Genomic DNA, 12,042 nt, shown 5'->3' with positions numbered 1-12,042 from the left:
CGGAAAAATAGATAGATAACCTATCTGACCTATCTGAGAAAGGAGTCAATGATAATACTGGTTATAGTTATCAAAAGATGAAGTAATCGTTTTTCAAGTGTTCGTATATGAGTGACACTCTGTCCAAAAAATCAAAACAATATTTCATACACACATACTATTATTTGATTATTCATGAAACGACACTGATCCCTTTGCTATTCTCTACTTGCTGCCAACTGTAACTGTCAGATACTGATTCCTACTAGCCGTTATCCTTATTTATATATTTCGGTATAGAGTAATTGTATGAATGCTTTTACGCAATCTAAATTGTCCTAAAATCTATTCCAGAATTGCAATGCTGTGATTTGGGAGTTATAAATAATAATGAATGTCGAAATGCATTCATTACATAATCTGAGAACAAAAATATTTTTGTAGTAGTAAACATTGTTGTACCTTGGGACATTATGTTTGTTGTAGCTTTGGCCTGGCCAAAGGAACAACTAGACAAAACATTTTACTTTTTTCTAATTTATCTGGAATTCCACTGGAAGTAGACATTGAAGTAAGGCGAAATCGGCATTGCATAGGAAATAAATAATTCTCAAATCAGAGGAAGCTCAGTGGTCTCTTTGCTTTAATATGCACCGCTGCATTAAGTAAGGCAGTTTTTATCACTCGCGTGATTTATTAGCCTCACTGCATTCGGCTAACAAACTCTACAGAATTGAACTTCAATGCTTTTTAACTTAAATAACAAGTAAAGTGACACCTAGCTTCTTTACAGAAAAAAATCCACGAAGCAAAAGTGGAATAAAAAGAGACACAGTGGATATAGGTGCTTTGCAGAAAGTTGTTGAAGACATCCTCGAAAATAAGATTCCGGTTCGACAAGATGCCAAAAAATATATTTGTCGATCAACCTTATCTGATCATATTCGAATTCATGTAAACTCCAAACATCCTACATTCGAATTCAACTCGAACAACAAAGTTGAAAAAGTGTTTTCACTTGAACAAGAGTTACAGTTGGAGCAGTACTTGACACAGGCAGCGTCGCTTCATTATGGACTCACAAAAAAAGATGCAAGTATTTTAGCATTTCAGTACGCACGTGAAAACAAGATTAAAACACCTGACAATTGGACTACAAATGCCACTGCAGGCAAAGAATGGCTGAGACATTTCATTGTCATTAGGGAAACTCGAGGCTACAAGCCTGGCAAGTTGAACCAGTTTTAACAAAGAAAATATTCAAGCTTTCTTCAACAATTTTGAAACCGTAATGTTACGCTGGGTAGTATGACATCCGGAAAAAGTGGGATCAATGTGACTATGATTGCTGCGGTTAATGCCATCGGTAACCATGTGCCGACCACATGTTACATAGTGCACCACCGGGTTCAATTGGATGGACAAATCCATCAGGATGGTCAAACGTAAAATTGGACAGTAAAAAGAATATTGTACATTACGTTGCCAAGATAGTTGAGGTTTTAGATGACGAATACTTAGTCAAATATTTAAAAACAGTTATTCGAAATAATAAATTTGTGTATTCAGATGAGGAGATCTCTTGTGTCTCCGAACGAGACGTAATAAAATAAATGCCTTCACCAGATTTGGTTGGAACATCACAACGCCAGCAAAATATGATGTCCTTTAATGTTAACTTTGATACATACAATGTATAGTAATCATGTTTGTCATCCTATAATTAATGTAATAAAGAAGATTCCGTCAGTTTGTGTTGTTTATTCTTAATTGAAGGCAATTTGTCATCTGTCCACAGGTACAACATAATATGGACAAAGGTACAAAACAGTGCTGTACCTTTGGACGCCCTGTCAAAAAAAAACAATTTTTTTTTCAAAAGGTTACTGAAACGAATCCATAGACGAATATTTTGTGATTTATAGATGAAGGTTGTATCTATTTCTGTGTGCTTCAATGGTCGCTATAAAGCATCTCTTAAACATTTTGAGTCAATCGACATGAAATTTGCCCAAAGGTACAACACTCTTCCCTACTTAAAAAATAATCTCAATATGAAGTTTTGAAAATGTGCACGACCACAACACTAGGCATAAAAATGATTTGAGTACAAACTACTGCCGCTTTAAAAGATGTCAAAATGGACCAAATTTTCGGGCTGTGAAATATAACAATAAATTACCACAAAAAATAAGATCTCTATTACCATATTCAAAATAAGGATAAAATATTTTTCAATGAAAAATGCCTTCTTCAGCACCGAAGAACTCCTGCACTGTGATATAAGTTCCTTAACCATATAGGCATTTGTCGTTGTTTTATAATACCCAATTTTAAATTTTACTGCTTTGTTCGTCGAAATAACTCGGATGTACTTATAAGATAATTTTTTTTAACTTGTTCTATGAATTTTAAGCATCTATTGTTTATGTAAATATTAATAGAATGACATATGCTAATTTTATCAATATGTATGTATTGTGTAAATACTGATGATTGTATAAAAACACCAATAAATTATCTATCTAATACACTGTGAAGTAAGGTGGTATAATCCAGTTGAAAATTTCAGAAGTTTTCTATTTCCGACATTTATGTCTTCAATAATATGCCTTCTCACCTAATGTGAGACAAAAAATAAAAAATGTAAATCTTGAAACTACTTAAACATTTTCTCTACTATACCTTTTGGAAAGTCTGAAATCACAATGAGGACACTGAAACTGTTCGTGTTATCTTTGTTCAACAAGACTATCAATAATGTTGAATAACAAGATATCAGCAAGAAGTGACTCAGTAATTAAATTACTACTTTATCGCTGATTATTATTCATCTAATGAATAAACATAAAAAATGTGAAACTCAACTACTACATTATGAAAAAAACAAATAATTATATATGTTTATATCTTAATTCCTATAGTGCCTTTTTGCTGTATGTCAATGAAATCAATCCCTACATTTCGTAGCTCTCTTAAAATGTTCACCTCATTCATATAGATATATAAATATTTCATTAGCATTTTCAGATATTCCAAATCTGTAAATACCATTCACTCAACTTGAAACAACACACTTTTTTTCAGTAAACTGAATATTTACCTTTGCCGAATTTTAATAATCTTTATACCTCAATAATATATCTTAAATTCGATAGTATGTCTTCCCAATTCCATGATGCGGCGTCTCGTTTCGTCTACATACTTACAAGAGGTCGGCGCAATTGGTTAGCACCCGAAGACTTCATTCCTTTAGTTCAAGATGTAGTTGAAACACATCCTGGTTTGACTTTCTTGAAAGAAGCTACGGAATTCCATTCAAGATATGTCCACACCGTCATCGCTAGAATTTATTATTGTGTAAATAGGTGAGTACTGAATTTGTAATTATCAGAATACTGTGAATATTACGAAAAAACATTTTTGGCTGGCAACTTCTCCATTGAAATTGTAAAATAGGACACTTTCAAAACCTTTTGAATACTTTTCAAATAGTTTAGATACTGTTGGATGTGAATTTGATCAATTTCACTAATTCGGACTTCCATTGTCGAATATATAAAATGATTTAAAATCCCTGAAACAACTAAAAAAGAAGAATTAAAAATAAATGGCTGAAAATGAATGAATAAAAATATTTTTGTTTTCATCTTTATTTCTTTATTTTAGTTGAATTGTTCTATTTTTACTTGTATTTTATTCCACTATTATTTCATTTCAGGTTATTTTTGCATAATATAATTGTTATTTTCAGCTATTCATTTTTAATTCTCCTTTTTTGGTTCTTTCAGGGATTTCAAATCATTTTATATATTAGACAATAGAAGTCCGAACTAGTCAAATTAATCATGAAATATTGTCGATCACCTTCAAACAAATGAATTTGGTCAATTACACTGACAATTGAAAACATTTTATCTTTCCTAAGATCCTGAGAATATTAAAAATTTAATTTTGAAGCGAAAATTTACTGATGATAAATTTTAACATCGAAATAAATTTACTTGTGTGATTATAAAAATTTATTGATAATTTAAGAAAATAATATGAAGTAATTTATGCACTTCCATGATATTGCTATCCATCCAATCAAAGGGTTTACTGAAAATAATACTGAATGTAAAATAACGTCAGTCTGAATCCAATAATGGGGAAAGCCCAAGATAGCGCACTATTTTTCAAGCACTAAATAACATTTATGTCACTCTAAATCCAATATGATGGTCTGCTCAAAACAGGTACTTTAATTTTACCAATATACCTAGTCTATTGTCATTTTCACTAAGACAGGTTTACATAACTTTTGTAAAACTCAAGTGTATTAATAAAGTTTTGATACAGGTTTTCATTAAGTATAAGACAGTTCCAGTATAAGTTTGAATTGTTTTTTTCTGCTGAACCGTCTCAACTTTGTTTATATATATGCAATTAAAAATTATTATTACCACTTATTATTTCTAACATTTCGTTCATTTTCATATATTTTCATATCAATCTTTTGTAGGTCTTGGTCTGCGAAAATTTCAATACCAGAACTGAGAAGATCTAATTTACTCAGCATTATTCAGTTGTTGGAAGAAGAGGAAGATATTAATCAAATCACCCAGTATTTTAGTTATGAACACTTTTATGTAATTTATTGCAAGTTTTGGGAGCTGGATAGGGACCACGATCTCTTTATTGATAAGCAAGATCTGACTAGGCATAATGACCATGGTAATTTTCAGCACTTATTTACATGTATAACTGTCATATTGAGAAAAATAATAATGTTCTATATATTTTATCTGAAAATTGAAAAGCTCTATAGCCAAGCAGAACCTTCGAAAATGAAAAAATATTTCCAGTTTTCATATACCCGAGTAAATTATTATAAAAATTGTGGTAAAAAATATATTTTACTGAATAATGTTAAATTCATTATTTCCATTGATAAATTTAGGCATGTTGATAGGTAGAATTGGAATCAATTTTACCAAACCACGTTGAGACGTGGTTTGAGAGCAAAGCACGTTGTGCTAACCAAGTCAGCATTATCACTAAAAATTAGTTTCAATCTTCTCCTGATGATGCTTGGTTAGCGAAACGTCCGTCGACAGATATTGCTTTTTCAGTTCAGATGTGGAAAAGTGTGTTCATTAAATAGTTCAGCAATATAATTAAGCATTACCACAGGAAAATCAATGGACATACATTTAACACTTTTTATTGATTAACTTGCTTGACAATACTTTTAAACGTTGAAAGTTGAAAAAAAAAACAGGAATGGAGTCGTATTTCGTGTAAATAAATTATTTGTGAATTGCAAAGCGCTTCAGCTTTTACGCCATCATCAGTGCGATATCTGCAAGTAAGTAATAGTCGTGAAATTTGTTTGAAGTTCAACTTTGAATTCTTTTTTGAATTACTTACTCGTCAAGTATATTCAAGAAGATCCTGTAGAATAAAAGTCTTGTATATACTTGAGTAAATAATTCAAAAAAAAATTTAGGGTTCAACTTTAAACAAATTTCACGACAATTACTTACTTGTAGGTATCGCACTGATGATGGCGTAAAAGCCGAAAGCCCTTTGCAGTCACGTGTATGCAGCTTTGAAAAATCTCACCAAATTAAAAAACCAACTAAAAATTTGGTACCTATACCTATTGCTGCCGCTTTTATTCAGATAATCATTTGTCTCACAGAGTAACAAGCCTTGTCAATCTTTCTTTGTCAGATCCTGACACTGTTTTTCTTATAAATACTTGAATTTTAAATAAGTAACCATTTTTAGGTTTTTGTGACAAATTTGGTTTTCATTGCAATTGTTTGACTGCATATGAAATCCTCTGAAGACTTCAGAAATAAATGAGCTAGTTTTGGTAAGATTTAAAGATCAAGTTTTTTCAGCACTCTCGACACGTATAATCGACCGAATTTTTTCTGGTTGTGTCACCAGGGGTCACAAGAAACAACGAGAAGATAAAATGTCTTACACTGATTTTGTGTGGTTTCTTCTCAGCGAAGAGGATAAACTACACCCAACAGCCATTGAATATTGGTTCCGTTGTATGGATCTAGATGGCGATGGTTACTTGTCTATGTACGAGTTGGAGTACTTCTATGAAGAACAGATGCATAGGATGGAGTCAATTGGGATCGAAACATTGCCCTTTCAGGTAGAAAAGGTTTCATTCTAAGAGGTGTTGAGAATTTTTAATGAACCACTATGTTCTCCTCCTATGTAGAAATTGAATATCATGAAGTATCGCCGGTACTTCGAACAGTCTTTAAGGTAGCGGTCTAAATCCATTAGAAGAAGCATTTTTGGCTTGATGAATCACTTATTCGGCTAATATCATCGACTGCTATCAATCGATTTGTGTGAAACGTAAAAATTATATCGTTCAGCCGCACATCAAATACAACTATTTCAACATTTGAGTCGAAATTTTGTGAAAGAGAAGATAAGAAAATGAATGAATAAATGACTCCAAAACAACTTTATTCAAAATTATTTCGCTTCTTGGTCCACACCCAATGATATTACGAGGGTGGTTTGAAAAGTTTCCTACCTTAAAAAAATACAAGACATTTTTATGTTTTTTTTTTAATTTTCCAACATAGTCTTCTTTAAACTCTTTACACTTCTCCCAGCGATGCTCTCATCTCTGTAACCCGTCCAAATAGTACTCGGCGTTTTTCTCTGCGAAATAAATGTTCACGAAGGTGATTTTCTTTTCATTTGATGAAAATATGTGTCCTCCAAGCGCAATTTTTAGATGAGGGAACCAAAAAAAGTCGCTTGGGGCTGCTCTGGTGGGTAAGGCAAATGGTAAATAAGTTCAAATCGTATTTCGTGAATTTTTGCCATGGCAACTGCTGAGGTGTGATACGGTGCGTTGTCTTGGTGCCTTCAGCTTGTCGAGTAATGATGCGTAGTATGCTCCTGTAAAGGTTTTCCTTTTTGAAGATAATCAATTGAAATAATTTCATGACTATTCCAAAAAACAGTCTCCCTCACTTTCCCAAATGACAAAACTGTATTTTTGTTTCGGGCGTATAATGGTTTATCCGAGTTTCATCTACAGCAATTCATCAGCGTCAACACTCGGATTTATTGCGCCAGAACTGCGCCAATAGAGTATTGAAAATGTTCATTCGAACACGTTTTCAGTCTAACGTGGGCAAACGCGGCACACAACGCGCGGACAGTGTGTCCGCAGTGTGTCTGTTGTCCCTTCAACTAAATACTTATTTATTGGAGAATGTCTCGGTCCTATTGATGGGTCCGTTGATCCTTTTGATGGGTCATTCATAAAACAATGTTTTTTCAATCCCCTTCAACTGAATACTTATTTGTTGGAGAATTCATTGTTTTACAAAAAATGTTTTTTTCCAATTTATGTCGATTATCTATAATCAACAGTTTGAACTGTTTTTATAAAATAAAAATGATCTGTGAACCTTCCACTCCTTCGTATTGATCACTCAAATCTCATTTCAACAGACATTTCAAATTTGTAATGTCCTAACCATTCTGCTTTCAAGTTTTGTTCCAAAAACTTGACCTAAACAGAACAACTTGATCTGTTTTTTCAATACAAAGTTAGAACTAGAAATATAAAATTTTTAGGATTGTCTCTGTCAAATGATGGATATGGTGAAGCCAAAGAGCCCAGGAAAAGTATCTCTCAGTGACCTAAAAAGGTGTAAAATGACTCCCATTTTCTTTGATACTTTCTTCAATCTAGAGAAATACTTGGATCATGAACAGAGAGATCCATTTGCCTCACAACGAGATCACGACATTGATGGGCAAGAGGTAAAGAATATCTTTGAGTGTTTTCAAGAGAAATCAAATAATCTTTTTTTATTGACTCAGATGTCAGACTGGGATAGATATGCAGCGGAAGAGTATGAACTTTTGGTAGCAGAAGAGGGGGGAAATGACCAACAAGATAGTCTGTGAGTGTTTTCGGTTGTTCTCATTTATATCTGTATGTTAACCTGGTTGAAGAATTACATTTTTACTTCTAGAAATATTTAACTTTTTCCGGAATATTGTATACTCTTCTCATTACATTTGCTCAATCAGATTAGCTTTCACACATTGATATAAGAGAAATACAAAACATTAATAATTTTGCTTGTGTTTAGGGAATACGATTGTGGCTTTGATAGGGTAAGGAAGGCATGAAATTATGTGATTTTTTTCTTTGAATAACAGATGTTGTTGTTTCTCAGTTGACTAAACTTAATGTCTTACCAAGGAATGCTTCCAAATTCTAATGAGTTACTAATTTTCTAACATTCAAAATAACTCTTTGACGAAATTTGCTTTTGAAATATTTGATAATTTTCATCAGCAAATAAAAGCAACTAGTTTCATCAATCACAAATTTACTGAAAATGGCAAACCTGTGAAAGATAGGATCCAGCAAAGTATATATTGTACAGCTAGGCATCACCTAACAAAACAACTGCATTACATAAAAGAATATTTGTACCATATATATCACAAATTTATTGAATTCAACTTTTGAAGGGAAACTCCTGTTTTCAAACTAGATAAATGAAAACTGATGGATGTGTCTGTGTTTGGCAAACTTAATGGTGAAAACCGCATTTTGATATCCATCATCGTTTCTGAGTTACAGCATGTTTTTTGAAAATATACATTCGACGAGTGAAATATCGAGTAGTGCGTCTTTTTATATTTAATCGATAGGCTATCGATCAATTTTCATCTGGAAATACAGATTTTTAGCTGATGAAATTTATCTCAAATGACTATACAAATTCAGTATTCAAAAGTTTGAAATGATTTCCTTCAGATCGTTTACAATCTTATTTGAAGCGTACTATTATTTTGTTATTTATGGTGTTTCGCTAATCAAAATTTTGGACACTTCCTCCGCTTCGTAAAAAGGCATTTTTTATTGCTACATATCATTGCTACATTAAAGCGACTGTATACGGTCGTCCGATTGTTAACCCTTATATTAGGAATACATTGGTAGCAAGCGGAAAACTGATTATTCATCGGACGTCTGTTTGACTGTAAAACGGCGTTTTTGTATAATTCAGTTCGCCATGCATCGTCTAGTGCATGTGAGCACTGTAACTGCAATGCATATTTTGTGTATACTTCATAGATTATTCGACGGCCTTGGGTATTCTTTATTCACAAACTACTTACTATCGAGCTACCAGAAATGCGATAACAACGCACACTGTGACTGAGATCTTATTTTGGAGTAAATCGTAATGTTCTGAATTATTCTAAATATTATTTTACTAACATTACTGATGCAACATTTGTGTCAACTACATAGAATGTTTCTAAATTCAATACAAATATTTTAAGGGCGTATGCCTGGGCTCAAAATAAGACTTTTTTTCTCTTGAATATGTGTCCGCAACCGCTTCATTTCTGAGATACAGAGTGTTGAAATTTAACAAAAATGATGATAGTTGTCACTGTGTTTTTTTTAAATAAACATATTTATGATTGCCCTCTATCTATTCATAAAAATGGTCCTCTGACTTATTTCGTATGGCGAAGTTTTCAATTTAAAAAACAAAATGCATTTCATCGAGACTAATCAAAAATCTCATAGGTAGAAGCAAATAAAGACCTTTTATTTTTTAAATTGAAAACCGTCCGTCAGACAAAAAAGTCAATTGACCATGTTTATGGGAAGAGAGATGATAATTATAAAAAATTTTACTTATTTGATTTGATCATGTTTACAGGGACGTCACTGATGAAAATTAAGAAAACCATCACAGAAAAATTTATTTTATGTGTACTTTGCATGTACCAAAATCGAAAAAAAATCCGATGCGGTTTTAGAGATATTGAGAAAGAACTGACATTTTTGTTGAATTTCAACATCCTGATATATGTTTATGGAATATTTGTATTGAATTTAGAAACAACCTGTATAATTATGTTCCAATTATTCAAAAAAACTATCAAGTATATGATGCATTCTCGTACACAATAGGGAAACACAAGGTTTTATTTATCACACACAAGACAAGGGACTACTAGATTATCGGTTCCATAATAGCTCATATCCAATACTTCAAAGGAAAATCTATAGTAATATTCAGTTTTTCTCCGAATTTTCCAGCTGATGAAAACCGATTCAAGTTTATGAATCGATAAAGATTTCGTGAAATTTCTTCTTTCTTCACTCTTCAAACATGTAGGTTTTTCATCACCATCCAAAGAATGATTCCAAACAATGTGACAGTCTCAGCTGTCCCTTTCTTTGTGGTAGTGGCAGAGAAAGGTCCCAGAATGAATTGAAGGTGACTGATTTATATGATATGATTATACAGTGCTAGTCAAAAGTCCCCTCCCCCCCTCGTATCTTTGGAACGGGTATACTTATAATAATGAAATTTGGAGGGTGGAAATAAACGGATGTAGGCTTGTTAACTGGTCATAATAGGTGACGCAATAGTCATAAATGACGTCACAAGGCCACTGTGACCAAAAATTTTAAATGGGACCCTATGGCAAGTGACAGCTCGTTTGAAAGGTATTGAAAATACCTATTCAGTCATACTAATTTTGTTTGGGTTTCGGCTGATTTTGATTGATAAATTGAAGAAATACGAAAATTATTGTTTCGCATTTAATTAATAAAGATTTTAAAGTACGCCTCTGGTTCATTGTCAAAAAGGTTGACATGTTTGAATTATCTACTTGTCAAAAGTGTTTATACCTTGAAAATTTACCTAAGCTATTGTTTAACGAGACGTTTAAGTGTTTACATAGGCAAAATGGTACGTACTGTAGCCGACAAAGTAGCAGCTATCTTAATAATTGGTGAATGTAGAAACAATTTCCATGCAGCGGAACGACTGTTTAATGAGAGGTACCCCGATCGCCCTATATCGAGGGTTTATTTGAGGGAGCTTCTTCGGAAGTTTGAAGCATCAGGTAGTGTTCAAGATGCCAAACGATCTGGTCGACCAACAATTAGTGATGACAAAAAAATTGACATACTTGGAGAAATGGTAGTGAACCCTACTTCTTCCACAGCCCAAGTTGCGTCTATCTGTGAAGTCAGTCAAAGGACAGTACATAGGGTGTTGGCTAAAAACAAATTTCATCCATACAAATTAAAAATGGTGCACCAACTTTCAGATGATGACCCCGACCGAAGACTAGAATTCTGTGAAACTATGTCCGATAAAATGAACCAACAACCAGGCTACATACAGACAATTCGTTTTAGTGACGAAAGTACTTTCTTTCTCAATGGAAATGTTAACACTCAAAATGTGAGGTATTGGAGTGACACAAATCCTCACATCTTTCGTGAAAAACATACTCAATTTCCAGAAAAAGTAAATTTTTGGGCAGGTATTTTGGGAAACCACATAGTTGGGCCTCTTTTTCTCAATGCTAACTTAACCGGTGAATTGTATCTGGAGATGTTACAAACTGATATTGAGGCGTTAATTCTTGAAATTCTAGAAGATAATCCAGATGAATTCGACAACTTGGAAATAACGTTTCAACAAGATGGTGCTCCTGCACACTATTACGGTGCAGTAAGACGTTACCTAGATGAAGAATATCGTGGTAGATGGATTGGACGACGAGGTTCGATCGAATGGCCAGCTCGGTCACCGGACCTTACACCATTAGATTTTTTTCTATGGGGGTACTTGAAATCTAAGGTTTACGCTACAGCACCTGACAGTATTGCCATTCTGAAACAACGAATTGTTGAAGAATGTAGGGCAATTTCCGCTGACACACTGGGACGAGTACGACAAGAGTTTAGCAATAGGATGCATTACTGCCAGGAAGTAGATGGAGCACATTTTGAACACTTATTATAAGAACTGGTTCTTAAATCTTTATTAATTAAATGCGAAACTATAATTTTCGTATTTCTTCAATTTATCAATCAAAATCAGCCGAAACCCAAACAAAATTGGTATGACTGAATAGGTATTTTCAATACCTTTCAAACGAGCTGTCACTTGCCATAGGGTCCCATTTAAAATTTTTGGTCACAGTGGCCTTGTGACGTCATTTATGACTATTGCG

General features: G+C 33.3%; 1 protein-coding gene across 4 annotated transcripts in view; it reads left to right on the top strand.

Moving 5' to 3' along the window:
• Window positions 1-12,042, top strand: part of LOC111514183 (serine/threonine-protein phosphatase 2A regulatory subunit B'' subunit delta) — a 372,132-nt gene that overhangs the window by 342,864 nt on the left and 17,226 nt on the right. For 3 of the 4 annotated variants that reach the window (XM_074185478.1, XM_074185481.1, XM_074185480.1), the window contains 5 exons: window positions 3,138-3,347; window positions 4,484-4,695; window positions 5,871-6,139; window positions 7,597-7,785; window positions 7,846-7,928. In XM_074185478.1, coding sequence (XP_074041579.1) covers window positions 3,138-3,347; window positions 4,484-4,695; window positions 5,871-6,139; window positions 7,597-7,785; window positions 7,846-7,928 — 963 coding nt within the window. Of the gene's footprint in view, window positions 1-3,137; window positions 3,348-4,483; window positions 4,696-5,870; window positions 6,140-7,596; window positions 7,786-7,845; window positions 7,929-8,120; window positions 8,146-12,042 lie in introns of all 4 variants that reach the window. The other variant, XM_074185479.1, reaches the window with a different exon arrangement.

The sequence above is a fragment of the Leptinotarsa decemlineata genome, unplaced genomic scaffold (genome assembly GCF_025532065.1).
Source record: "Leptinotarsa decemlineata unplaced genomic scaffold, Ldec_3_MD MMD2_tig00026375_RagTag_RagTag, whole genome shotgun sequence".
Taxonomy (NCBI): domain Eukaryota; kingdom Metazoa; phylum Arthropoda; class Insecta; order Coleoptera; family Chrysomelidae; genus Leptinotarsa; species Leptinotarsa decemlineata.
The sequence above is the reverse complement of the archived record's forward strand: the minus strand, read 5'-3'. Positions and strand labels throughout refer to the sequence as shown.